At 34.9% G+C, this 27,501-nt stretch overlaps 1 protein-coding gene across 6 annotated transcripts in view; it reads right to left on the bottom strand.

The window, feature by feature from the left end:
* Nucleotides 1-27,501, bottom strand: part of WDR17 (WD repeat domain 17) — a 73,286-nt gene that overhangs the window by 3,527 nt on the left and 42,258 nt on the right. For 3 of the 6 annotated variants that reach the window (XM_053585235.1, XM_053585259.1, XM_053585244.1), the window contains 18 exons: nucleotides 26,468-26,632; nucleotides 24,765-24,967; nucleotides 23,246-23,395; nucleotides 23,028-23,158; nucleotides 22,633-22,758; nucleotides 21,411-21,566; nucleotides 19,504-19,568; nucleotides 18,551-18,683; nucleotides 17,524-17,615; nucleotides 16,045-16,144; nucleotides 14,709-14,848; nucleotides 10,876-10,896; nucleotides 6,698-6,809; nucleotides 6,208-6,349; nucleotides 5,777-5,879; nucleotides 4,825-4,926; nucleotides 2,828-2,926; nucleotides 2,298-2,478 (listed from right to left, as the gene is read on the bottom strand). In XM_053585235.1, coding sequence (XP_053441210.1) covers nucleotides 2,298-2,478; nucleotides 2,828-2,926; nucleotides 4,825-4,926; nucleotides 5,777-5,879; nucleotides 6,208-6,349; nucleotides 6,698-6,809; nucleotides 10,876-10,896; nucleotides 14,709-14,848; nucleotides 16,045-16,144; nucleotides 17,524-17,615; nucleotides 18,551-18,683; nucleotides 19,504-19,568; nucleotides 21,411-21,566; nucleotides 22,633-22,758; nucleotides 23,028-23,158; nucleotides 23,246-23,395; nucleotides 24,765-24,967; nucleotides 26,468-26,632 — 2,221 coding nt within the window. The remainder of the gene's footprint in view (nucleotides 1-2,297; nucleotides 2,479-2,827; nucleotides 2,927-4,824; nucleotides 4,927-5,776; nucleotides 5,880-6,207; nucleotides 6,350-6,697; nucleotides 6,810-10,875; nucleotides 10,897-14,708; nucleotides 14,849-16,044; nucleotides 16,145-17,523; nucleotides 17,616-18,550; nucleotides 18,684-19,503; nucleotides 19,569-21,410; nucleotides 21,567-22,632; nucleotides 22,759-23,027; nucleotides 23,159-23,245; nucleotides 23,396-24,764; nucleotides 24,968-26,467; nucleotides 26,633-27,501) is intronic. The other 3 variants (XM_053585268.1, XM_053585252.1, XM_053585274.1) reach the window with 3 other exon arrangements.

Consider the following 27,501-nt stretch of genomic DNA (forward strand, 5'->3'; position numbering starts at 1 on the left):
ATGCTAATAGGAAATTTAAGACTATGAAAAGATTAGTATTTTTGAACAGCTACTGAATATAGAAGCTTTTTAAAAATCTTGTTATTCTTTAATGTCTTTCAAAAAAAATTCAGTTTTATAATTTGAATTCTTTAAATATAGTAGTGCTACCAATGACAATAGGTGTGGTTAGCTACTAATTGCCACAAAGTTTATTTAAAAAAATACATGCCTAGTACTAAACAAATATATTTCACTATTTTAATCATGTAGCTTATTTCAATACAGCTGGGGAAATAATTTAAGAAAAAACTTTGAACCTGGCGGCACCTGTGGCTTAGTCAGCAAGGGCGCTGGCCACATACACCTAGGGTGGCAGGTTTGAGCTCGGTCTGGGTCTGTTAAGCAACAATGACAACTGCAACCAAAAACTAGTCAAGCATTGTGGCAGGTGCCCGTGGTCCCAGCTAATTGGGAGGCTGAGGCAAGAGAATGGCTTAAGCCCAAGAGTTTGAGGTTGCTGTGAGCTGTGATGCCATAGCACTCTACCCAGGGTGACAGCTTGAGACTCTGTCTCAAAACAAAAAAAACTCTGAACCTCTTCCCCAGAAGATAAAGAATATATTGTCCTAAAGCTGATTATGTAATTTATATTATGTTCAGTCATGCAATTACTAGCATATTTATATATTTAGGTGCATCCATTATTACATATGCCAAGGGTAGTTAGGAAGAACCAAATGTGAAAAACTTTTCAATCTATATTACTCAGCTCTTAGAAGGCAGAACATGATTTAAAAGGCATAAAATGCAACAATAATTTTATTTTCTTAATTAGGTTTTAAGGCTATCAGGGTTTTGGTCATAATTTCAAATGATACATCTTGTTATTAGATAATTATTCCTAGTTAACAAAAAGCCCTTCATAGGAATAGGTGAAGCAGACAGCTTCCTGTTGGTAGGTCCTTCAAATTTCACAACTAGAACCACAGCACATTGATTTTCTTTTGAAATATAATAGATATATTGTAGGTCAGTAGCACTTCATCTATATTAGTTACTTGTACCTTAATGTATGAGATAATTAGATTTAGTTCAGGTACAAAGAGGTCAAATAGTGTCTATTAGTTTATTTGGCTATCCCAGATGGAGAAAAAGAATTTTAGAAGGAAAGAAGGAACATAAAGGCACTAAGTACTAGAAATGGTACATAAAGGGTAGTCATACTCTAAAAATTTCATATTTTTTGCTCTCAAATATAAGTGATTGAGTTTATTGCTTTGGTTTCCTTATATTGTAACCTAAATGGGTGGTAAAGGTATAGACAACTATGTGCCCTGTTTGTTTTTTGGAACATAGTGGTGTATTCTGATATTTAACTAGCTTGCAGTGGTAAGTTGAGTTTTAGTTAGGGATTATATTAGTATCCATATATTTATTTTGAGTGGCTGTGCCAAAAAATACCCTCCTCTTTAGCACTGCATGTCAGCATTAGAAATATAATTTTCCACCTTACACTAGAGATAAGAAAAAGAATCTGCTCGGTGAAATGTGTACATTGCTGGAAAGTAGAGCTCTTTTACTCCAATCTGTAGTGTCAATTAGCACTTTCTAGAGATTTGGCTTTGTTTACTCTTATAACTAGTCCTGGTTCTAAGATGACTTCTCCATCTCTTCAAGGTAGTGGCTCCCCAACCCCCCACCCCCAGGCTATACTGGGAGTCCCTGGAGTCCTTTATCCTCATTAATTTGATTGTACAGTAGGGACCATTCCTTGGCAAACAGCCATTCCTTATAATGGATACTAATGACTTTAATTGCTGAAAAGTTTGGTTTACTCTGTGTAAGAAAGTGCATAATATCTAAGCAATACACTATAAACACCTCAGTCGTTAAGTGCTTTGTTTTTATACAACACAAATGAAGACTAGAAAATTACATTCAACCTATTGTGATACTATCATTATTTGTAACTGTGCCGATTGTGGTTTTGCTCCCTTAATTTCCCTTAGGATGTGACCTATTTAAAACATATTTGTTCCTAAGTATACATATAAATTGCAACTAAGTATACATAGTATGAGAATTGCTTCTGTGCTAATAGTACAATGATTGTGTCTCTGAATTTATTTTAAGGAGAAATCAACTATTTATACTAGCTATAGGCTATCCACAGTGGGGCAATAACTCCTTATAGACTCCAGACCTCTTTATAGTTACCTACTTTTATTCAACTTACGTTGTTTTAAGATAATATTTCGAAAAATAAACATAAAAATGATGGAAATACATACTTCATGCCTGACATGAGGCTGTACCTGGATTTTTAATCCTGTTAGACAAGAAATGTGAGTATCAGAATGACTTGGAAGGTTTGATCCAGTCACATAATCTGGTCCAATAATTCCTTGGAGTGATTCTTCTTTTACTCTCTTTAGTAAAGTTGCATAAACCATTCTTTGTGAATCAGAAGGTGTATAAGGAGAGTCTTCCAATGATCTACGTTTTCAACAGATGTTAAAATTTCATTTTTGGAGAATCATTGAATTACTGAGGTTTAGGTTAGAAATAATCTCTGACTATGCTTTAGTTCTCCTTCACAGATGGAGGCAAATTAACTTTACACTTAATTTATAATAAAACAAGGGACTTTAAAGAGGCAGAAAATAATAGTATTGTAAATTTTACTACATTATTACTGATTTGTTAGTGTGAAATCAATATATGCTAAATACATCAAGAGTCATTGTTCTGCTAAAATTAAAAATGAGACCATACACATTCCAAACACATTTTTCTAAAAATGAAATATCATCTGCACTCCAATTCTTACATTATATTCACTTACTGGTTGGTAGACTGTGTACAAGATCTCCATGCATCCAGTTCTTCAGTGAGCTGTTCAATTTTTAAAGGTACTGACACCTTCCGACGTTTCAACAGCTGACTGTGGAAAAACAATTAATATCTGGCATCAAAAGCTAAGATATCAGAAAATGCAAGTGGAATTTAATTGCAATTTTAGATTTAACAAGTATTGTTCAAAAATATATTTGTGTGTAAACATATTGATATATATATACAGTAGAGATGCAGATGCTCACTTGTATGTTTAGCAAAGTCTCTGATCAGTTAAAGATATTCAGTAAACACTGGTTGCGTGAGTGACTGAGTGGTCAAGTGGATGGACAAATGAACTGTGTATTGCATGGAGAATTGTCAGACGAGGCACACAGTGGGGATAATAGGCACAGTAAGGGACAACACTTAACCATGGTTCTGATCATTAATCCTGGACAACAGAAATGTAAAGATACCACCAAACAACAAACAAAACAAAACACCACCACCCACAGGACGAACAGATTCGAGAAGATGATTTTGATTTTGAGGGTACTTAGTTTAAGGCTGGAGTTCAGCAAGCTGCTGGATACACATGCAGGCTCATGGAGAGCAGGCTACTCCTACGTATAAAACAATGAGTCATCTCCTCAGAGGTGACAGGTGAAACCAAAAAATGGTGAGGTTTCTGAAGGATGAGTACAGAGAGGAGAGAGGGGTGGAGACTCAGGAGGAGAGAAGGATGGGGATCAGGAAAAGGCAAGGAGAGGAGGAGGGAAGGAGAAAATACAACTCCAAGGAGTCATATATTTAGCAGGTTAGGGCAACAAATATATAAGCAGCAAAACAAGAGAGCAAAGATGGAATTATCAGAGAGGAGACATTCTTTGAAATTAGGGAGTTCTAAATTCCTCTTTCAGACTAACAGGTTTCCCTCAACTTAGACATGTTCTCTCAAGTCTCTTCTGCCTTATAAATAAAACCTTTCTTCTGATTCTTGATATTAATTTAATGTTTAATAAAGAATGTTCTTTCTCTTTACTTTCATCATAATATATTGATGAATACATTTAATTAAATGTTATTTTATTTCTATATGATATGTCCCATTGCTCCTATATTTTGATATTTTTAAAAGTTGCTTCCAAGTTTTGGTTATGCTGCCTACATAGAAATAGGTTTTTCCTTGAACATCCTGGGAGTATTAATTCCATATCATTCCTTAGTTTCCATTAGGTGGCACCTGCTGCTTCATCTACACAGCAGTTGGGACAAGATGATGGCTGAAGTTCAGCAAGTTGTTACAAATTGTAGGAGTTTGACTGGTAGGTTATACTTGAGTATAAAAGACTAAGGTACCTACTACTCACAAATTCCCTTCACTTTGCCTTTTTCTACTGTACAGATTGCTTTGCTTTCTTCTACTATAAAAAAGATGGGATGCCCAGTGTCCCATCTTCTTTGAAGCGTAGAGTTACACAATTCTGGCCAGTGAGATGTAGGCATAAAACCCTAACGGACTTTCCTTCTTGAATAAAATGGTCTTGCTAGGGAAAAGCTGTTTGTGGTGTCTCTCTCTCCTGCTTAGAAGGCAGCCATTGCCTGTGGAGGCTGGCACCCATCTCCTGGCCACAGGAAACTCCAGCAACAGGAAGGAAGTCAAACGCCAGCATTCAAAGAAGGGAAGGACACAGGTCCTGGAAGAAATCATCCAACAGCTGTGACAGCCCCAGAATGCCCACATTATGTGTCTTGATGTGCACGATTATCAATAAACTCCATGAGTTTAAGTTAGTGTCAGAATTTCTGTTATTTACAGCCTAATGCATTCCTAATTCCTATAGTTAATTGCCCTTTATTATGAAGTACATGCTGAATAAATGAATGGGTGCATGTAATGATCCATTTGATGCCACCTCTAATCCACTTCAAGACTATCCAACTTAGTGAAAGGAATTTATTTCTCTATGATTTTATGATAGAAGAAAAACATTTTTTTTTTACCTTGTGTACTCATAAAGTGCTGGAATAATGCTTTGGTACTGTTTTCTGATAGCCAACAATGCACCAATATAACCACATAATATTAGCAACTCATTTCGAGCTCTATAAAGAAAAAAATATATACATTATTAAACTCACACAATTTTAAGGCATAGAATTTTACTTGCATGTACACTTCATGAACTTATATTTTGATGGGTGACAATTATCTTTTTTTTAGCAATGTACATTTAGGAAATTTTCTAAACTTGAGGATGATGATTTGTCAGTTAATAATTCCTATTTAGACATTTTATGCTATATCAGAAATTAAAAATTATAATTTAAAGTCATTAAATAGTATCTATCTCTTGCCTGACTGTTTTTCTCTATTCCCTATGTGATTTGTTTCTAAATAACTGCTTTGATCAGATTTAGGAGTTCTGGGCTTACTGTGTGACTCTAGGAAAGGAAAAGAATATTAACTCCTTGCTGAGGGGATCTACCAGTTTCCCAGGCTGCTCATTAGTTCTATGGACAACTTAAGTGGTGCTTGACTTCTGAGATGGTGTCTATTTTCTGTTTTCTAGCACTTCCATTTCTTTATCCCAAGCCTAGTATGGTGCTTTGTATGCAATGGATACTTACTAAATATGACCTAGTTTCTTGAGGTCCAAAGCCATCCAAAGGCTTTGACCTAGCGTTTTTGAATAAGAAGTGTGAATATGAGTTTGTGTGTGTGTACATGCTTATATGTAAACATACAGACACTAGATATTACTAACTGGGACCATTAATATTTAATATTTGGTTTCAAGTTGATCTAAAGACTATCACAAAAAAAATGTAACTTTTCTGTAAGTACAGCTTTCTCTCCAAGGTGACTCTATTTCTTGACCTGAATACAAAAACAATAGAGCTATTTCAAACTATGGCATGATTCACTTATATATTTTGTAGAAAAAGTACTCACACAGTACATGTATGCAAGAGTAACTTTTCAGTACGAATATAACTCAATAAGTCAAGAATTGGGTAAATGGTATCCAATGTCCAATTGGAACTACTGATGTAATCTGATAAAATAAAACAAAATGAAAGGTTCTCTAAGTAATATTATCCAACTTGTTCATCCAATTTTTAACATATATAATTAGCTCTTTGGCAGTCCTACCTATCTCTCTATTTTCTAGATCATAAGTATTTTCCTATTCACCTACTCTTGGGTCTTCATACCATAAAATCAGAAGAGATGTCATATTTTACATCAATAATCACTCTCTTTTTGAATTTAGGATGACTAGTTCTTGATTTGAGGATTTGAATTAAGGCTGAGCATTAATATGAATGAAAAGATCAAATAAATCAGTAAATTTTACATTATACAACCAATCAAAACATTACCTTTGACAAAGTCAATACCAATGGGAAGGGCCCTTTCAGGTTCTTGACTTAACAGGTAATATTTCACAGTTTCAAAGATATTCCCATCTGCACAGGCTGTCTCAGCTAACTGCATACATTCTTTTACTGTGGGTAGATTGCACTAGAAAACAATGGATGTGACAACAGTGTTACTAAAATTTATAGAGATAAAAGCAATAGTTTAATAAAATCCCATTTACTTGTTTTCCTTGTTGCTGTGATTACCTTTGGGATCTTTGACCAGTTTGTTACACTCCCTTGGGTGGTCAACTCACAGGAGTCCTACTGTTTATGTAAAAAATTTAGAACAATGCCAAGCACATAGCAGAAGCTCAATAAATTGCTGTACTTAAAATTATCCCAAAGGGACCATATATTTCTCTCCATGTGTCTTTGTTTACTTGTACCCATAATAAGTTAAATCCTAGCACTGTATTCCAAACTAGAATATTTAATATCATCAGCATACCTTCTCATGAAGATCATTTATTTCTTCAATACACCCTGGGTAGAAAGCGCAGAGTTTTACTAAATGTAGTTCGTTATCAGGAATCATCATCAGAAGATCAGCTGCCAAATTCCTATTCATATAATAGAAGGGAACAGTTTAGTGAGGAAAATATTGAAAAATAAAATTTGTAACTATCTCCAAGGAAGGGGATTCGTATAACATACCCCCCTTGCTTTTCTGTTTACACAAACAGTACTAATTTTCTACTTAATTATGAAACTACTTCAAATGTAGATTACAGAAATCAACGTGCATGAAAGACAAAGGTATTCAAAAATTCCTAAATATAAAAGCAATCTAAAATTTATATACATGAGTATTTACATATTTAGAATCAGTTTTATTAGTGAAGAATAATTCTCCAACCAAATCAAGTTGTTTTGGATATATTCTTTGCAGTGGATAAAGCAGAACTTTATGAAAGTTAATTCATTACTTTTTGTTATGCTTGTCAACAACGGAAAATTGTACTGACCAACTCACTGAAATGAGTATTATGCTGATGTAGTTTAAATTTAGAATTTTGCGAATTCTGCATATTACTTAAATTTTAGATTAGAATCAAAGATAGAAATGCAGCTTGCACATATCCTTTTAAAAGATTCAATTATTATAATAAATTACTTAAGGCTTTAAAAAATATAAAATGGTACAGCGTCTGCAACTTTACATTAAAAATATTATCTAACTCCAGTAAGATTAGCCCACATCACAAAATCCCCAAACCAGAGATGTTGGCATGGATGTGGAGAAAAGGGAACACTTCTACATTGCTGGTGGGAATGCAAACTAATATGTTCCTTTTGGAAAGATGTTTGGAGAATACTTAGAGATCTAAAAATAGACCTGCCATTCAATCCTATAATTCCTCTACTAGGTATAAATCCAGAAGACAAAAAATCACATTATAACAAAGATATTTGTATCAGAATGATTATTGCAGCCCACTTCATAATTGCTAAGTCATGGAAAAAGCCCAAGTGCCCACTGACTCACCAATGGGTTAATAAATTGTGGTATATGTACCCCATGGAATATTACACAGCCTTAAAGAAAGATGGAGACTATACCTCTTTCATGTTTACATGGATGGAGCTGGAAAATATTCTTCTTAGGAAAGTATCTCAAGAATGGAAGAAAAAGTACCCAATGTACTCAGCCCTAATATGAAACTAATTTATAGCTAAAGCTATAACCCAATCTCAGCACAAGAATATGGGGAAAGGGGCAAGGGAGGGGAGAAGAGAGGGAAGGATGGGTGGAGGGAGGGTAATTAGTGGGTCCACATCTACGGTGCATCTTAGAAGGGTATAGGTGAAACTTACTAAATGTAGAATATAAATGTCTGAACACAATAACTAAGAGAATGCCATGAAGGCTATGTTAACCAGTTTTATGAAAATATTTCAAACTGTATATGGAACCAGCACATTGATTGCATTATTGTACACAGCTATGATTTAATAAAAAAATATTTTTTATAGAATCTTTGCAGATCACTAGGTGAGAAGTCTTGGTTGCATGCATTATAAGTGAAGAAAATGCCTAATTTTTAGTGATTTAGGATAAAATTCAGCTTTAAAAAATTGATATATAGGTATTCAGCATAACTTTTAAGTAAGTGAGACTTCAAATGAGAATTTAAAAAGCTGTGAGCTGGGGCTGCTAAGATTAAAACTCTACTTCATCTTTTTACGAAGACTTTGGTAAAATCTACATTGTTCATTTATGGGAATCAATTACTTTTAAAAACTTGAGACATACTTAATCAAGAATATAATGAATATATAATAGGAATACAAATAATTTGCAACCTTTGGTGTCAAACACAAATTTTATTTAAAAAATTTTGGGATGAACTCATATCAATTCAAGGCGGGGGGCAGGGGAATGAGGGCATGAGGAGAGGAGAAGGAGGAGGGAGATGGGTGTGTTCCCACCTGATGAGCACTGTGTTAGGGTGTATGGCACACCTGTTGGGGGCAGGACATAATTTTAAGAGGGACTCTACCTAACAAATGCAAACACTTTTAACCTAATGTTTTGTACCCTCAAATTAACCCAAAACAATAACAAAAATTGGGGATGAAATTAACTGTAAGATTGCTATATGCAATGTAACTCACTGGGGCTCATATTTAAGATTATACGTAAAGTAGTTCCTTTATAGATTGGAAGAAAGATGTGTGATATATTTATCTGTGTGATTATATGTAAAACCTAGTCAGTGAGCAATACATTTTTGCAAATATTCATTTCTTTTAAAATAATCTTATATATGTATGTTTTACTTTAAAAATGTTATTTATTTTGACCTTGGAATAAGTAATACATTTGCAATGGATGAAATGTCAGAAAACATGGAAGAATATTTATTGAAAAGTTTCTCTCCCCTCTTGGCCTCATCTATTCCCATTTGTTTTTCCATAGGCAGTGTTGGTTATTTCTTTTTTTAAGTGTCATCCTAGAGTTATATTAACATATACAACCAAATGCATTTACGTATTCCCCAACGCACCCCCATTTCCTACATAATTAGTAGCAAACTATACCTGTTATTATTATATTATTTTTTAGCATTTCTTTTTTTTTGTGGTTTTTGGCCGGGGCTGGGTTTGAACCTGCCACCTCCGGGGTATGGGACAGGCGCCCTACTCCTTGAGCCACAGGCACCACCCATTTTTTAGCATTTCTATCTAACATTTCATTGTACTGATGTAACATAACACGTCCTTTCTATTGATGGATATTTAGATGATTTCCAATCTTTTACTATCACAAAAAATAGTAAAATGAATAACTTTGTATAAATGTTATTTTGCATATGTAAAGGTTGCTTAATTTACTGTAAATAAAGCACATAAAATAAGTGCCATGTGTTAAATTTTAAACTATCCTGCTGTTATACTGAAGAATAAAAAATTAAAAAAAAATTCTTACTTTGCCACCCAGCAGTTGAAAGTCCTATATTTTCTGCTTATTTAAAAAAAAATAATTTGGGGGCTCTCTTTTTCAATATGATAAATATTCTAAAATACAACCTCCCATACATATCACAAACTATTAGGATTTTAAATTAGGCTTACTTAAGGTTTTTAGAATAAGAAAAATTTTAGAGAAGTACCTAAAATTTGTCATAAAATATCCTAATAATTCAACATTCTATTAATAAATAATTTTCTAGATGATGTCAATAGAGAATTGCTAAAATAGTACAATGATCTTTCACATTGTTTTCCCTTAATTAAACATAGTATCTTCCAAAAGGGCCAGACTTTCCATTACGTTGTGCAGATAAATCTTTGAATGTTATTACAAGTTCCAAATTGGAGTAGTTTACCCGTTGTTGCTAAAAAGTATGAATGACTTTGTATGTTTTCTGACACCAAAATTTTGTAGCAATTATAAATAATTTCTATGAAAATACAGACAGCTTAATTTGCTTTTACTGTGTATAAGATAGCTATGCTAAAATACTATCCAAACTTCTATGAACTACAAATAAAATCTGACTTCCTTAATCTAGAATCATATCCTGATATAGTGAAAATTTATAGCAAGGTCAGCTAATGATATTCAATATTTAATCTAATTCACCTTTTAAAAGAATCACTACACATATGGGGGAAAGTATGTATGTGTATACATATATATGTATAAAATGATACAGAACAACCAAATGACCTAAATTCTTAAATTTCAATATCAGAACAGGCATTTTATTTTGCTTAGCTGAGTTAGCTATCATCGGATAATTGTGGAAAGCTACAGTTCTTTTATTGTACAAGTTTTAAGTATAAAATCATTGGTGATTTTGTCCTAGTTTATAGAAATGGTTCTCATTACTTTGTAGTTAGATTTAATGTGCTTTAATTATATATATATGAATTGGTACATCACAAAACAAAGTGAAAATGGTTAATGATTCTTTCTTAATATAGAGAAGATATGCAAATAAAAAAATAAAATACTTTATAAAGTTTTAATAAACATGCTTTCAAATAAAAGTAGAGGCTGGGTGCTATAGCCTCAGTGGTTAGAGTGCTGATCCTGCAAACCAGGGGTTGTGAGTTCAAGCCTTTCTTGGGCTTGATTTAAAAAAATAAATAAATAAAATAAACAAAAGTAGATATTACCTGTATCCAACAGAGGGAAAGCTAAAAAGAAATATTAAATATGAATACCATGACCATACAATGAATTTAGTAGAGAGGTAAACTTTTATCAGTAGAAAACATGAAGTATTTGTGGTTTATAAGATAATAAACATACTTTTAAAGTTAAGTAGCCATTTGCTTTCTAAGCTGTAGTGCTCTTTGGATGGTCATAAGGATTACAGATTTCTCCTGGAAATAAATCTGATCACATTATTTCAGAATGTGAATATTTTCCTGGTTTCCAGTATACATGTCTATGGGTATACAAAGGAAGTACTCTTAAGTAGAAGTTACAAGAATATAGAAATTTGTTTTTTTATTAAAAATATATTACAAATAGAAAGGTTTTAAAACATCATTTTGAATTTATTAACTTTTCTATTGGATCCTGCGGCGCCTGTGGCTCAGTGAGTAGGGCGCCAGCCCCATATGCCGAGGGTGGTGGGTTCAAACCCAGCCCCGGCCAAACTGCAACCAAAAAATAGCCGGGCGTTGTGGCGGGCGCCTGTAGTCCCAGCTGCTCGGGAGGCTGAGGCAAGAGAATCGCGTAAGCCCAAGAGTTAAGAGGTTGCTGTGAGCGGTGTGACGCCACGGCACTCTACCTGAGGGCGGTACAGTGAGACTCTGTCTCTACAAAAAAAAAAAAAAAGAAAAAGAAAAACACAGGTTTGATCTGTGAGGAACCAGTTATGTGAAGATTTTCTTCCATCTCTGCCACCCCAGCAACAGCAAGACCAACTTCCCTACCCCTACCTCCTCCCCAGCCTACTCCACATAAAGATAATGAGAACCAAGGCCTTACTAGGGTCCACTTCCACTTAACGGAAAGTAAATATATTTTCTATTCCTTATGATTTTCTTTACTAGGGTCCACTTCCACTTGTGGAAAGTAAATATATTTTCTATTCCTTATGATTTTCTCAGTAATATTTTCTTTTCTCTAGTTTACTTTATTGTAAGAGTACATAGAACATTCAAACTCTGTGTTAATTGATGTTTCATGTTATCAGTAAGGCTTCTGGTGAACAACAGGCTATTAAGAGCTAAGTTTTGAGGGATTCAAAAGTCATACTTGAGGCCAATGAGATGGCTCACTCAAGCCTACAATCCCAGCACTCTGGGAGGATGAGGAGGGAGGATACCTTTGAGTTCAGGAGTTGGAGACCAGCCTCAGCAAGAGTGAGACTCTGTCTCTACTAAAAATAGAGAAATTAGTCAGGTGTTGTGGTGGGCACCTGTACTCCCAGCTACTTGGGAGGCTGAGGCAGGAAGACCACCTGAGCACAGGAGTTTGAGGTTGTTGTGAGCTGTGATGATACCACACCACTCTGACCTGGGCGACAAAGTGAGACTTAGATTTCCTACTGCACTGGAGGTTGGTGCCCCACCCTGTGCATTGCTCAACTACACACTGCATTTATGTTTTGCTATTTTTAACCTTCACTTTTTAAAAGCAAACCCCCTTTTATTTAGATTAGATGATAACTTTTACATGGAGGTAGCCACATTTGGAAATAATTTGCATTACATTTCATGCTTTGAGATGGATCTAAGGCAAGTCCTAGTTACTCTATAATTGACTACTAAGGTTCTTGACAGAGTGATAACTGGATACTCTCAGAAGATGGTCAGCATTAAATGTATTTAAAATCTAGGATTGATGGTGGGGTGCCACCACATTTTGGTGGGGGAGAGAAAGCTGTTATATAACTGTAAAAAAGTTATGTATAAAAATGAGAACAACTTTGAGATCCTTAAAGCCTTCAGATCCAGACAAAAAGGACCATGTACAGTATTGTTCTTTTTCTGAGCGAGCCTCAGATAAGGAGGTGGTACAGGTTGTATATCATATCCCTTATCTGAAATGCTTGGGACCAGAAGTGTTTTAGATTCCAGATTTTTCTTCAGATTTTGAACTATTTCCATATATAATGAGATATCATGGGATGGGACCCAAGTTTAAACACAAAATTCATTTATATGCATACATACCTTGTACAAATATAATGAAGAAAGTTTTATATAATATTTGACATAATTTTTTACATGAAACAAGTTATATGTTAAGAACTTACATGTGCAATTTTCCACTTGTGGTGACATGCTGATGCACAGAAAGTTTTGAATTTTGGAACACTTCCGATTTTTAGATTAGAAATACTCAACCTACATACTGTAGCAGCTAAGAGCTGAAACTTTAGAGCCAGTTTATGTAGGTTTCCATCTTGGCTCTACCACTTACTGAGACCTCAGTCAAATTAAAACCTACCTCATGGGGCCTACGGAGGTTTTATGGTAAAGTGCTTAAAACAGTGCTTGGCACAGAGTAGGCAGTATAGAGGTGTTAGTTGGTTGACTTTGTTATTATCATTACTATTAACACTCGGCATGTTCAGCAGTTAGCCATGTGTATAGCTCCATCTCAAGGATGGTGAATGTGTTATGAAGAGAGGTCAATATTATGAGTAACAAGTTTAATAAGAAACTTTTTGAGGTCCCAAGGAAAAAGAAGATAAAAATCTAAAAATCATCTTTTTTTAACAAATATCTACTAAATGGCTGAGTGCAATGGCTCATGCCTGTAATTTCAGCACTTTAGGAGGCCGAGGCAGGTGAATTGCTTGAGATCAGTTCAAGACCAGCCTGAGCAAGAGTGAGACCTCATCTCTACTAAAAAGAGAAAATCTAGTTGGGCTTGGTAGGGGGGCCACCTGTAGTCCCAGCTATTCAGGAGGCTGAGGCCAGAGGATTATTCAAGCCTAAGAGTTTGAGGTTGCTGTGAGCTATGATGCCATAACACTCTACCTAGAGGGACAGAGTGAGACTCTGTCTCAAAAAAACAAACAAAACAAAACAAAACAAAAACTCTAAATATCTATTAAATAATAAAATCACATCTTTTGTAAAGGTGCTTCCATATGATATATTCTCTGACCTAAGAACAGGGCTCTGCAGACATGAGGTATCTTTACTTCAATCGGGAGTTTCAGGCTATCACAGGGTATTCTCAGGGTCTGTCTCTTAGGCTATTTCCAGAGTCAAGGGAGAAGGCCAGTTTCAAGTCTCTAGCTAAACCATCTTTGTTATTGCTTTCATTAGAAAAGTGACTTTATTTTTCAAGCCTGAAACTAGGACACAGATTTGACAAAAATAAGTGTACGAGAGATGTCTGAAAAGTTTGAAACCAGTGTTGATGCTATATTTCATTTTACATGGCTGGATATTTTCAGGATAGCCCTTGGGTATATGCAGGATTTTAAGACGTGAAAAGTGCACATGTGTTGTCTCATGATACTTTTAGGTACTTGAAACTTTCCAGACTTACAACTGGGCTCCTTCAGAATGGCTTATGATAGATTCAGTTTATAACCACGATACTTCATTCCCTCATCATCATTTCCTCCCACAATCTTATTCTTTATAAAAAAGGAGAGCTTGGGTGGCGCCTGTGGCTCAGTCGGTAGGGCGCCAGCCCCATATACCGAGGGTGGCGGGTTCAAGCCCGGCCCCGGCCAAACTGCAACCAAAAAATAGCCGGGTGTTGTGGCGGGCGCCTGTAGTCCCAGCTACTCGGGAGGCTGAGGCAAGAGAATCGCTTAAGCCCAGGAGTTGGAGGTTGCTGTGAGCTGTGTGAGGCCACGGCACTCTACCGAGGGCCATAAAGTGAGACTCTGTCTCTACAAAAAAAAAAAAAAAAAAAAAAGGAGAGCTTATATTCTCCCCAAACACATCTTATCAAATGGAATTTGCAATGCTTTTAAAACATGTGCTCCATCTCCATACAATTATTTTTAGGATTTTACAATTCTTACCATATTGGAATCATCATGCATTTTCTTGCCAGTAATTCAAGGGCATAGTGGGTTGTTAGCGCTGCAGACTCGCCCAGTACCGTGCCCACACAGACAGCCAACTCCAGTTCATTTCCACGAACCAGGTATGCCATAGCAAGCTTGCTCAATAAGAAAATAATTTCTTCAGTTGCATAGATGCTGGGTAGGATCATCATGCCCCTCCAAGCTCACAAAGTAGATAAAGTAGCATTAACCTATAAATCAATTATTCTTATAAAATATTGATTGCAATATTTCTATAAAGTCCCAATATAAGAGTAATTGCAATTTTCAGATGGAAAAGTTGATAATGAGACATAGAAAAAACTTTATGAGGACAGAATTTAAGAGGTTAGAATTCTTGGTCCTATTTTTGTAACTAATCCCACTCCACTTCCTTAATATGTTCTTCAGTCTCTCTAGCAGAACAAAAATGTAAATTTTTAAAGACTTCTTTAAGAATATACAACAATTATCAATTATTCTCTAAAACTGATACATCTAAGAATTTATTTAATATTTTCCTTATTGTGATCAGGTACAGTGACTCAAGCCTATATTCCCAGCACTTTGGGAGGCTGAGGCAGGTAGAAAAGCTGAGCACAGGTATTTGACACCAGCCTGAGCAAGACTGAGACTCCGTTTCTACTAAAAAAAAGAAAAATCTAACTGGGCATTGTGGTGGGTGCCTATGGTCCCAGCTATATAGGAGGATTGGTGAGCCCAGGAGTTTGAGGTTGCTGTGAGCTATGATGATGCCACAACACTAGTCAGGGGCAGCAGAGTGAAACTATCTCAGAAAAAAAAAAAATCCTTATTAAATTAGTGGGTGAAGTGGAAAGTGTATTAAAAATATACCATGTGAAGAACATATTAAAGTACATTTAGAAATAAGTGCTTTCATTTGTATTAGTTTTTGAAGTCCTAACAACTACATTTGAAATGTAAGGCAAATATTCATATTTTTATTGTGGAAGACATTGGAGACTCTACTAGGTTAAGTGACATGCTTAAAGTCAGTATATGGCAGAAACAGGACTCAGACTCAGATATTTTGGATCTAAGTCCAGAGATTTTTTTCCCTTTATAGCACTGCTGCTTCTCACAGATGATGTAATGTTTAAAATTAAGATTGTTACAAATATGTATCTTGTGATAAAAATAAAACAAAAGGTTCATAGTCTGTAGAGTTAATGTGTGCTCACTAGGTGTGTCACATGCAAAATCAGATCTCACACAGTCACTACATCTTTTCCCCTCAGACACAAGGACACATCTACAGAGCTTGCCATTAGCACAGTCTGAAATGTTGTACCTCAATATTATCCATAGCCAGATGGCAACATGCAGCTAGCACTGCCCGACCATCCTGAAAATACCATTCTGCCAGCTCTTCGCTGACTTTGTACAGGAGTCTGGAAAGAAAAAAAAGGCATATATTCTATATAAACACAAGAATTCAATCATAAAAGTGAACCAATACCCTTTTATAAGAGTGATTAAGGGACAAAATAAGATTTAACCTGACATCCTTGATTTATGTACAAAGCCTCACTTTTTGAAAAAAAAATCAGGAAAGCAGGCTTTCCAAGTATGTGATCTCCTCACCCCCACAACTGTCAGATGAGAAACCTACCTTTCAAAATTTATCACCATGCATGAGATAATTTTATTGGGTATATATTCAACTAAGAGGCAGTTAACCTTGGAGAAATTATGAATTGAAGTAAAATTTTTCAAAATTCAGGTAGTGTCAAAAATGTGGAAACTTTAAAATGCCAAGTTGAGGAACGGCAGAGAATAGCAGCAAAGATCCAGAAAAGAGGCCTGCGTGTGGTAGCTCACACCTATAATCCCAGCACTGTGGAAGACTGAGGTCAGTGGATCTCCTGAGCTCAGGAGTTTAAGACCAGCCTGAGCTAGAATGAGTCTTAATCTCTACTAAAAATAGGAAAACTAGCTGGGCCTGGTGGTGGGCACCTGTAGTCCTAGCTACTTGGGAGGCTGAGGCAGGAGGATCGCTTGAGCCCAAGAGTTTGCGGTTGCTGTGATGCCAACAGCACTTTAGAGAGACAGAGGAAGACGCTATCTCAAAAAAAAAAAAGAAATAGTAATAATAATAACAAAAGAAAATAATATGTTATTCCCAACACATTACTTGTTTAACATGTCATGATCATTTTCTACGTGATGAGAATCTTAAAAGTTAAAATATCCTATTTTTTAGGCTAATAATAGGAGCCAACAGAAGTGGTCGGAGAAAATACACTATCAGTTTTAAAAAAGACAAAAAAGCCAAAAATTCTAATTTCTAATTCTTTTTAAAAATAACTATTTGGGTTTCTTCCTTAAATGAGCACTAAGTCATATTCTAGACACTGGTACTGCGGTCGTGGAACTGTGAATGACACTGCACGATGTCCTGTCTGCTGACTGTGCAGGGAAACACCCCTAAGCAGCCCCCCTTCTTTTCACAGATGCTCCTCTCCAACAGGTGTGAGGCATTTCCAGGTGCCTCGTTTGCACTCTCTCTACTGCCATGCGTTCTGCTTCTCTGAAAGCTGCATAGAAAGTGTGCAGACTATGTTTCTACACCTGGCATCTCCCCCTCCATCTAGGGACGAGTGCAGTCATGGAACTAGATCCTGGTGGGAGATGCGGTTGAACGTGAGCCAGCCAAGTCCTCAGCATACAAGTGAAGACCAGCCCTTTCTGGTACGTAAACTCTCAGAAACTCCTAAAAAGAAACCAACCATAAAAAATATTGACCCCAAACAAAGCATAAAGCACTCACTCATTAAAGTCTTCCTTGTAGGCATCACCAGAACATGAAGCTCCTTTTGGTGTAGAAACATGTATGGTTTGCATATTTCCCTCATAAGCAGCCTAGAATTTAATTAAATATTTAATTAACATTGAGCTAATTGTTGATGACTGACTGATTTCAGCATACGTTTTCCTTTTTTTTCCAAAGCTGTTGGAAAGGAGATTTTTATTTTCTTCCCATGTGGTGGAAGGACATTGTGTCCCCCAATTCGATTTCTTCTCTTTAAAGAGACAGTAACCTAATATATCAACCACTACTGAAGGCTGGGCAAATTGACTAGAAGGTAAGTTGTGGACTTGGCCTCAGGAACCAAGAATTTAAGGTGATCAAGATGAAAGTAAATGACACCCACTATGCGGTTGACCATAGAAACCCCATGTCTGATGTTTTGGCCACCTATAGTAAGCAGAATCTAAAAGGGCTACAGCCATACAGCCAGGCACAGAAGTCATTTGTAATCCTAAGTGACTCTTAACCATTCTCTTTGGCCCTGAGCTGCAGGCAAAAGGGCAGAGTTTTAACAAATCCTCTAAGAGCAGAACTTCTCAGTCCCAAGGAAGTACCATGGCAGAGAGCTTGGGAGACATGCAAGGGATTATTTCAGCATATTATTTTGACAAAGTACACAAATCGTAATTGAAATTGATATTATAACTTTAAAAATCGAAAAGAAACAAAATGTTAACTCCATTGTGAGTACCACAATAAACTTTCAAGAAAATGACTGCTAAAAATGTTGTTTGAATGTACAGCATGTAACAGTTAGCAGCCTGTGAAAAGTTCAGAGTTTGGAGACACGCTTATATATTTAAAAATCTAAAGTAAGTTCCATTGATCTGAATATAGATGGTATGACTGAAATGTTGGGAGAGAAGGCCAGGGAGGTGGGCAGAGGCCAAGCCAGCTGTGACTTGTGAGGAAAAGCCAACCAACACAGTCTCCCGCCCTCCACCCCCACATCCACGCAGACAGCCGTGTGCGCATGTGGTTATACCTGTGCAACAAGCAGAGCTTCCTTGAGCTGACCTCGGGATGTAAAGAAGCTGACTAGTTTCTTCACATCCCCAATGGCTATGCAGTATGGAATGACATCATCCTTATCTTCCTCAATTAACTGGTCAGCTCTCCTAATAAAATAAGGACAGTTTTTTAAAAATACTAATTTCAAGGATTTTAGTTGGACTGAGATTTTCTGAGAGCACAGCTACAATTTGTAGCAGACTTCATAAAGCCTGCTGGCAATCACTTTAGAAAAGTCTCTGCTGATCTGCATTTATCACTCTGCACCCTTCTTTATCATCAGCACCTCCCTTATATACATGTGGAGGAAATGGCAGAAATTAATGCTTGCAGGGAGAAGTTTTCAGATTCTTTACAAAATATTATTTTATGAACTTTAGGTTTAACATTCAAATATCTTAGTAAAGTATCACAAGAATGGAGAAGTATGAATCCTATGTACTCAATTTTGATATGAGGGCAATTAACGACAATTAAGGTTATGGGGGCGATGGAAAAGCAGAGAGGGAAGGAAGGAGGGGGGCGGGGCCTTGGTGCGTGCCACACCTTCTGGGGGCAAGACATGGGACTTTACCTAACAAATGCAATCAGTGTAACCTGGCTTATTGTACCCTCAATGAATCCCCAACAATAAAAAAAATAAATAAATAAATAAAAAACATTCAAATATCTTACTACTTATATTTAAATGGCAATATATTAATCAGTGAGTATGTCTGCTGATCTGTCCATTCCCCCTCTGACATAGGAAAATATAAGAGCACCAAAATGATGACTCTAACAGATTCATTTAACTTATAGTATTAGTAGATACAAAAGACAATATAATACAGAAATCCCACAAGCTACTTCTGTATTTATTTATATACAGCTTCTAAATTAACATATGACTTTAAAACATCTTTGAAAATGGACTCTCTGCCTTACCTCTGCATTAACTTCTTCCAGTATTTCACAGAGACCCCTGGTGCAATTGACAGCGCTTTGTCCCACTAGAACACAAGGTGGGAAGAGCAGAAGCGTATCTATTTTGATTATACTGTGTAATTCTTAAAAAACCTTTTGATGAATTCATATTTACAATGCAGAGATTTTAGAGTTTTTTGATTTTAAAAAATACTTTTATATTCTATCTCATGTATTCCATACAGTCTAAATACCATACAACCCATCTTATGAATCAAAATGCATGGATTTCAAAAAAAAATTTTGCACCAAAATAAACTCAGACTAACTTGTTATATATAACACGTCTGAACAGGATCTAGTTGGAGGCACTAAGAAGGGTAAGACATCAGTTTGAAAAAAGCCCCTATCATAGCAAAATGAATTCTGTTAAAACTGGAGAAGGAACAAATATCAAATATTCATGGTAAAACATGGATGGAAGAATGGTGAAATCACTGATGCTTTTTCAAAAAGTTTATGGGGTCACTGCCCCAAAGAAATCAGCAATTTACAGATGGATAACTCATTTTAAGAAGGAACAGTCTGATGTCCAAGATGAAGCCCACATCAATTTGTGAGGAAAAAATTCACCTGTTCCTGCCCTAACTGAAGAGGCCTGGTGAGTAACAGCACAACCAACCGCCAATACCATAGACATTTCAGTTGGTTCCAGTTATACAATTATGACTGAAAAATTAAAGATGAGCAAACTTTCTGTTTGATAGGTGACAAAATTGTGCCCCCTATCAGCTGTAGACAGCATACAGATTTCAGTGGAAGTTTTAAAAAGGTAAAATCAAGACCCAGAAGCATTTCTTCAAAGAATTCTAACAGGAGATGAAACGCATCTTCAGCAGTACAATCAATCCTAAAGACAAAGCACAATTAAAGCGACTGTTACTCAAAGGTGGGAGAGGTCCAGTCAAGAGCAAAGGTCATGGCACAGTTTAGTGGACTGTTCAAGGAATTTTGCTTGTTGACTTTTTTTGGAGGGCCAAGGAATAACATCTGCTTGGTACACACATTTTAGGAAAGAAATCTAAAGCTTTACCATCAAAACACCCAGGAAAGTTTCACCAGAGATTCCTTCCCCCCACCACAATGTTCTTGTTCATTTCTCTCATCAAACAAGTGCAATTCTGTGTAAGTTTCAACAGGAAATCATTAGCCACTCATCTTACAGTCCTGATTTGGCTCCATCTGATGTCCTTTTCTTTCCTAACCTTAAAAAATCTTTAAAGGGAACCTATTTTTCTTCACTTAAAAATGTAAAAGAAAGACTGCATTGACACAGTTCAATTCCCAAGACTGCTGGTTCTTTAGGGATGGTCTAAATGGCTGGTATCATCCCTTACAAAAGTGTCTTGAATTTGATGAAACTTACATTGAGAAATAGCTTTTGTTTTTGTCTTTTAATTTCACTTCTCCACAAATTTTCTGAAGTCCCTTCCTACATGTATCTTAATAAATTTTAAAATAAAATATGTAAAACTCCATTATTTACCAGAGAAAATCCATCCCATCATTTTTATAACCAAGAGAGCTTATAAAAGCATAGGCTGGGCTCCCTCCCCCCAGAGTTTCCGATTTTGGAGGTGTGGGTGGGACATACATGTCTAATGGGGTCCTAAGTGACAATGACATTACTAGCCTGAAACACAGTAAGACTTCTTCAAAAAGCCCTCGCTTTGGTAACTACGGATGTAGGGTATACACTTAATACCAGATTGGCAGAGAACCAATAAGATCTGGGAAAAGAATAAGTTTCATTTTTTATTATTTAAAAAAATTTTTATTAAGCTTCATATGTTTAGTACTTAGAATTAAGTATATCCTAAATACTTTACTACGTTAAGCTCATTGTTTTTACTTTGCTAGCACATCACCTCTCCGAGTTCAACCATGAGTTCACAGTATCTCTGAATCTGTCCCAGTCTCAGATGTATCTCTGCAGCGTCCTTCAGTCTCTCCTCCTTAGTTGGTACACCAATGCCACCACCAAATTTAGACATCTTGACAGTCGTTAGTTCTTGGGCTTCAGACTGGTTCAAAAGAAAACAAAATTTAAAAAATTTTGCTTTCCCAGAGCTAGTGGTAACTGATGATTATAAAAACATTACATGAATATATGTTTCACAAACATACAGCTAAAGAAACTACACACCTAAAGAACAGTACTTTATCTACACAGTACGACACCTCCTTAAACATAATGTTTTCTACACAATACGACGCCTCCTTAAAGGTAATGTTTTCTACACAATATGACACCTCTTTAGACAAAGTTTTGGTATACTGAGGGGACAGAGGGGAGAGACTGAGAGCACCCTCCAGATGCTGTGGTCCACAGGCCACACAGCAGTGATGAAGTCATGTACAAATGGTCAAAAAATACATAAAGGCTCTAGTAAAAGTGAAGAGTTACTGGCTCACTTTAATTGGTTCCTCTACTGTCAAAAGAGTTTGCTGTTATAGTCATTAGTGGTTAAGTTTATGATTAAAGTACTTTTTTATAAATAGCTGTCATATGTGACCATTATAGCCACATCCTTGACAGAATTCCTTCTGTGTTCTAACAATTGATTATTGATATTTCAGAAAATATATAAGCAATTTCTTCTTTCTGGCGCCAGGATGGGTTTTGTTATTAGTGCTGAATATTACTTAATATTCAGGTATAACTAATAGTTTTGCATGGAAATTCATTATGAGCTATATTATGTTCAGTTTTAATAAAACATATTCCAGCAAACAACCTACCAGGCCTTCTAAGACTAAACTTAGAGTAACCCCCATGTCAGAACCATCTGGTAACAGGGTAAAGATAAAACCGTCCAGGAGTTCCAAATGACCTTTAAAGAAGTTCATTAGGTTTGATCTATGAGACGTGTAAGTACCTTAATCTGTTCTCAAATAAGTCTTACCCTTATGATTGGTTTTACCAAAGATTTATCTCCTCAATGATCACCTATTTTAGTCTCCTCAATGATTACCTATTTTAGTCTACTAATCTAATCATGATGTTTCATTTCTTACATCATGTTTATACTTTAACAGTAAAATGTAAAAAAATTGCTTAAGCATATCATATTCGCATACTGTACTCACTGTTCTAAATTTAATCAGATGTCTCGAATGCATTATTCCTTTGCAGTAGTTCTGAGGGAGTAAGCTATCATCCTGCCCTTTTATCACAGCAACCAAGTTCCATAAATTGTCACTGCCACCTGGAGGCTAAAATGGTGATACATAATAATCAAAGATACACCAGTGAATAAAAGACCTCACAGCATTCTGCATCTTCACTTAAATTAAAAAATTAACGAAGTAACTATACAGTATTTCCAGTTTTACATTTGCTTTCTTACAATGACAGATTACACTCAGAGGGACCCACTGAGTCAGGATGGTGCATGTGAGTATGTGACAGCTTAATGACAATTATTGTAATGATTCATTTTGTTCAAGGGAAAATGTTCACACTTGCTTCCTAGAATACTTACTGATAAACATTCTGAAAACCACCTGAGCTTTTTTGCTCGAGGATTACCAGTTGGTTTTTCCACTTCTTGCCTAATGTCCCTTGACACTTTACCGCACAGCAGAGGAGGAGTGCTTTGTTCCATAGCATAGTCTGAAGAACAGACACGATTCAATGAGAAAAGATTTCTTACAAATCATTACTTAAAAATAAAATCTGATACATGCATACGTTCAATACCAGTGTTCCCGATAATTTCTTCCCAAGATCTGTCTGCCAGAATATTTATTTGTAAAGGAGTGATTAAAGGTGTTAATGACCAGAGTCTCACTGTAGAATCCCGAGAGCAAGAGGCCATAGTGAAGGGCCGACTTGGATGGCATGTTAAACCTGGTGGAAAAAATGAATCTGTTTTTACTAAAGTAGATATTAAAAAATAGCTTTTATTTATATGTACCTCTTAACACTCTACAGAATTTAAGTTATGAAGCAGTCTTGTGAATAACTGAAAGGTTCTCAGAGTCAACCTTTTATTTGCATTTAATACCAGAAAATACTATGAGAATGTAATAAAGTATTGAGTAGATTCCTTAAATATCAATATAAAATTGAATAATTACTAGAAAGCAAATGGTCCTGGACGAAACGTCAAAATCGTATTTCATGTACTTAAGCAGCACAAGTATACAGGAACCTCAATGCGTATGTATTAATAGTATCTGCAAATTAATGGACAGATTGAAGTTTTAATGTCAAGATCAAAGAGTTGAGTACCTCTCAATTTTGATATTAATAATAACAAATTGGATTCTCTCTTTCATGTAGTTCTACACTGAGTCACCTAAAAGGCCACTGTGGTAAAGCTTATGGATCTGAACGGCTGGATTGGGATTTTCTTCTCTAAGAAATCATTTTTGCATTTTTTTTTTTTACATATACATGTGTTTATTAGGTTTCCATTTTTTGCCTTCACAAAATTAAAGAAGCTTAAAATTTAACAACAATAACAATGTTTAAGATAAGGACTAGAAACAAAAACCTTGTAAAGAACAAACAAACATAAATACATTCAGAAAAGAAATTAGAGCATTGCTGCATGGAAATATTAAGCAATAATGATAATAATAATAATAATGCAAAGAAAGTAACATTCACATTTTGCATTCTTCATCTACCCAATCACTCCCATCAAGATTTAAGAGTAAGAATAAATACAAATAAATATGAGAGTAAAGTGTTCAAAAGATAAGTAATCAGATTTTCCATACTGAGTTCAATTATATTAAAAAACTAAGTATTATATTTAAAACACAAAACATTGCCCTATGTATCCAAGAATAGGTGAATGGCTACGTAAGTTATATCTATATATCTACACTATTATTGATTTTCTGTTCTGCAACTTACCTCTGGAGTAATGATAAAGGGAAGAGAAAAAATCTATGCCACACATGTTTATTTGTATATGTGTCTCTCTCTGTGTGTGTACAAAAACACAGGTACGCTGGCCATGAAAAGGGGAGAAAAAGACATTATGGTGCTAACAATAGTTATCATCTGATAATTTTTGATGACTTTTCTATCTTCTGTGTATTTTTATATACCAATTATAAATATATATATTTTCTAATGAGAAAAATGTCATTTTAAAATGAAACACTGAAAGACTTCTTGAAAAATATAGCATTGCTCAGAAATTCTGAGCATTATTAAGCATTATTAATCTATCAAAATAACAAATATGTGAAAAACACATTACCATATACATCTGCACCATGATCAGACACAGTGTCCAAACATGTTCCATCTCGAGTGTCCCATACTTTTATGGTGTAGTCCCAGCTGCCAGATATTAGTAGATATGGAATCTCAGTATTCCACATTAATCCCCTCACAGGTGCAGTATGTCCACTAAGAACATTTATGCAAGCATCTTGAGTATAGTCCCAGATTCGAACAGAACTGAAAATAGAATACTGTGCATGTAATAATATTCATGTTATAATTTATCTTATTAACATGTTATTGATAGAGCATAATGATTATTTCTTGGCATATGTAAAAAGCATTTTATGTTTCAAGATACATTAAAATTCTTTCATTTATTTTCAACTGACAAATAACTATATATTTATGGGGTACCACGTGATGTTTGATATATGTTTACAATGAGCAAAGATTAAAGCAGGCTAATTAACAAATCTATCACCTCACATATTTTTCCTTAGATGGAAATTGATATTTAACTAGGTAACTGTTAACATTATTTTAACATACTCTAAATACCTTTCCTGATATTTACTAATAGTAAAGGTACTATTTTATAGTTTATATGCCGCACTGCATAGCATCTATAAGGTCTTCTCTGAGTACATCAGTATTCATGGTTTCCTACAATTCTGACTTTACTTAAAGGTGCTAAATAATATTAGGGGCGTATAACTTTCACCTATATTAACTATATATATGTATTAACTTTCACCTATATTAACCTATATTATCACTAAAGGGACCAAAAACCAGAATTCAGCAAAGCCTTTCAATTTCATTACCATAAGTTAGCAAAATGCATACTGCTATCTTTCTGAAAATATTTCTTGCACAATAACTATAGATGACACTTTTTTCATGCAGAATAAAATTTAGACATTGAAGTTTATGTTTAGACTAGCATAATCTAATAAATGAATTCATATTCACTTTAACATAAAAAAACATATTAGAAGTAACATTTTAACTGATAACCCACAAAAATCTCATAATTGTTTTTCTTAAGTTTGGATTTATATCAAAAATTCATGATGAAAATGTTTAATTATTCAATATTAAACCTGTGGTTACCAGGTATTACAAATTTTATTTGTGTAAAGTAAGATTTTCTAACCTAAATTTTTCTCATTTTCAAATAGTGACTAAAAAACCCACACTATGTAACTCTATCTTGTTTGAATATAGAATGTAGATAAGATTTCAGGAGCTCTCAAAAATCCAGAAAAATGTTAAATCCCTCTCATTTCTAAAATACCTTCTCTTCACATAAAATGTATGCTCATTTTTTATTCCAGTTCATGATGAAAACAGAGCATAGCTGTTTTCCACATAAAACAGGGAAACATTATTAAAAACAAATTCTTCTATCTCTTAGTTATTTGTTTCAGGTTTTTTTCCCCTTTTCCTCACAGAACCTTTTAAAATTTGTTTACGTTTTACTAATAAGCTAGAAATAAGCATCCATAGTAAGCAAAATAAATAAAGGAATAAAAATCATGAATATAATGATAATATAACCATGGCAGAATTTAGCTTTTGTTAAATGCAGTTAGGTACTTGTTAACTGTGTACTTGTTAAGTTCATATTTAAAATGTTTCCACATATAATTTGATCATAAATAATATATATTTCTAAGAAAGCATAAGGTTATGATTTTAAGGACTAGAAAATTAGAATCCAAAAATACATACCCATCATCAGAACCACTGCAAAGAATTCCCTCCCTCAGAGGAGACCATTTAACATGAAACACTTTTGCTGTGTGCCCACTAAATACTTTCAGTGGTTGATCAGAGCTGGTGGCTATGTAATAGACACGTACGTTTTTGTCTTCACAGCCAGTGGCTATCATGTCTCTGAAATACCATCAATGGAACAGTAAAATATGAAAAACTGGATATTATTTACTACTAATAATTAAAAGTGCATAATAGTTCTAATTTCACAGAGTAGAATTTTTTGCTTCCTGAATGAAGTTAGATTTAAAACTTAACATACGTAAAAACGTCATGTATAATCATGTTGTTTACTTACAGAAACTTCCCCTGTACAGAAAGAGTTCCTTTTTAATCAGTTGAATTATTATTTTATTTACCTTAGATCAGAGATAATAGTATTTATATTTCTATTGAAAGGCTTTGTTGATTCTGTCACATGGGTTATAGGGCTTATATTTATTTAGGTCCACATGCAGATATACACCAGTTTGCAAACTGGTGTGGCAATCTGAAAGTGGGCAGATTGTACCTTCTCAGAGAGCACTAACAGGCCAGTGTCTCCATTTAGAAAACTATATTTAGCATACCTACATATATTTACATGTATTTGTGATATATTGTGTATTATGTCTATGCAGATACATAAACATAAAATATTAGAAATGATATCATAAACATTCAAAGAATGCACATAAAGATACATAAATTATAAAGTCAGAGATGGTTCATGAATACACTTTGATATGTTCAACATGTTTCCAATTATCTACTAAAATGTTAAGTATAAGATGAATATAGCAATTACGACCTTTTAAAAAAAGCTTTTAAAATTAAAAAATGAACTTGATTTGGTATGTTTGGTAGTACGGTTAATAATAGTTAAGCACAAAGGCTTTCCAGTATCATTTTAAAATACAGCTTTCTTAAGTAAACATATTAATCAATATTTAATTTTTATTTCAACTGGCCAAATTCTTATTAACTCTATAAAACAGAGAAATAAGAAT

This window comes from Nycticebus coucang, chromosome 1, assembly GCF_027406575.1.
Source record: "Nycticebus coucang isolate mNycCou1 chromosome 1, mNycCou1.pri, whole genome shotgun sequence".
Lineage (NCBI taxonomy): Eukaryota > Metazoa > Chordata > Mammalia > Primates > Lorisidae > Nycticebus > Nycticebus coucang.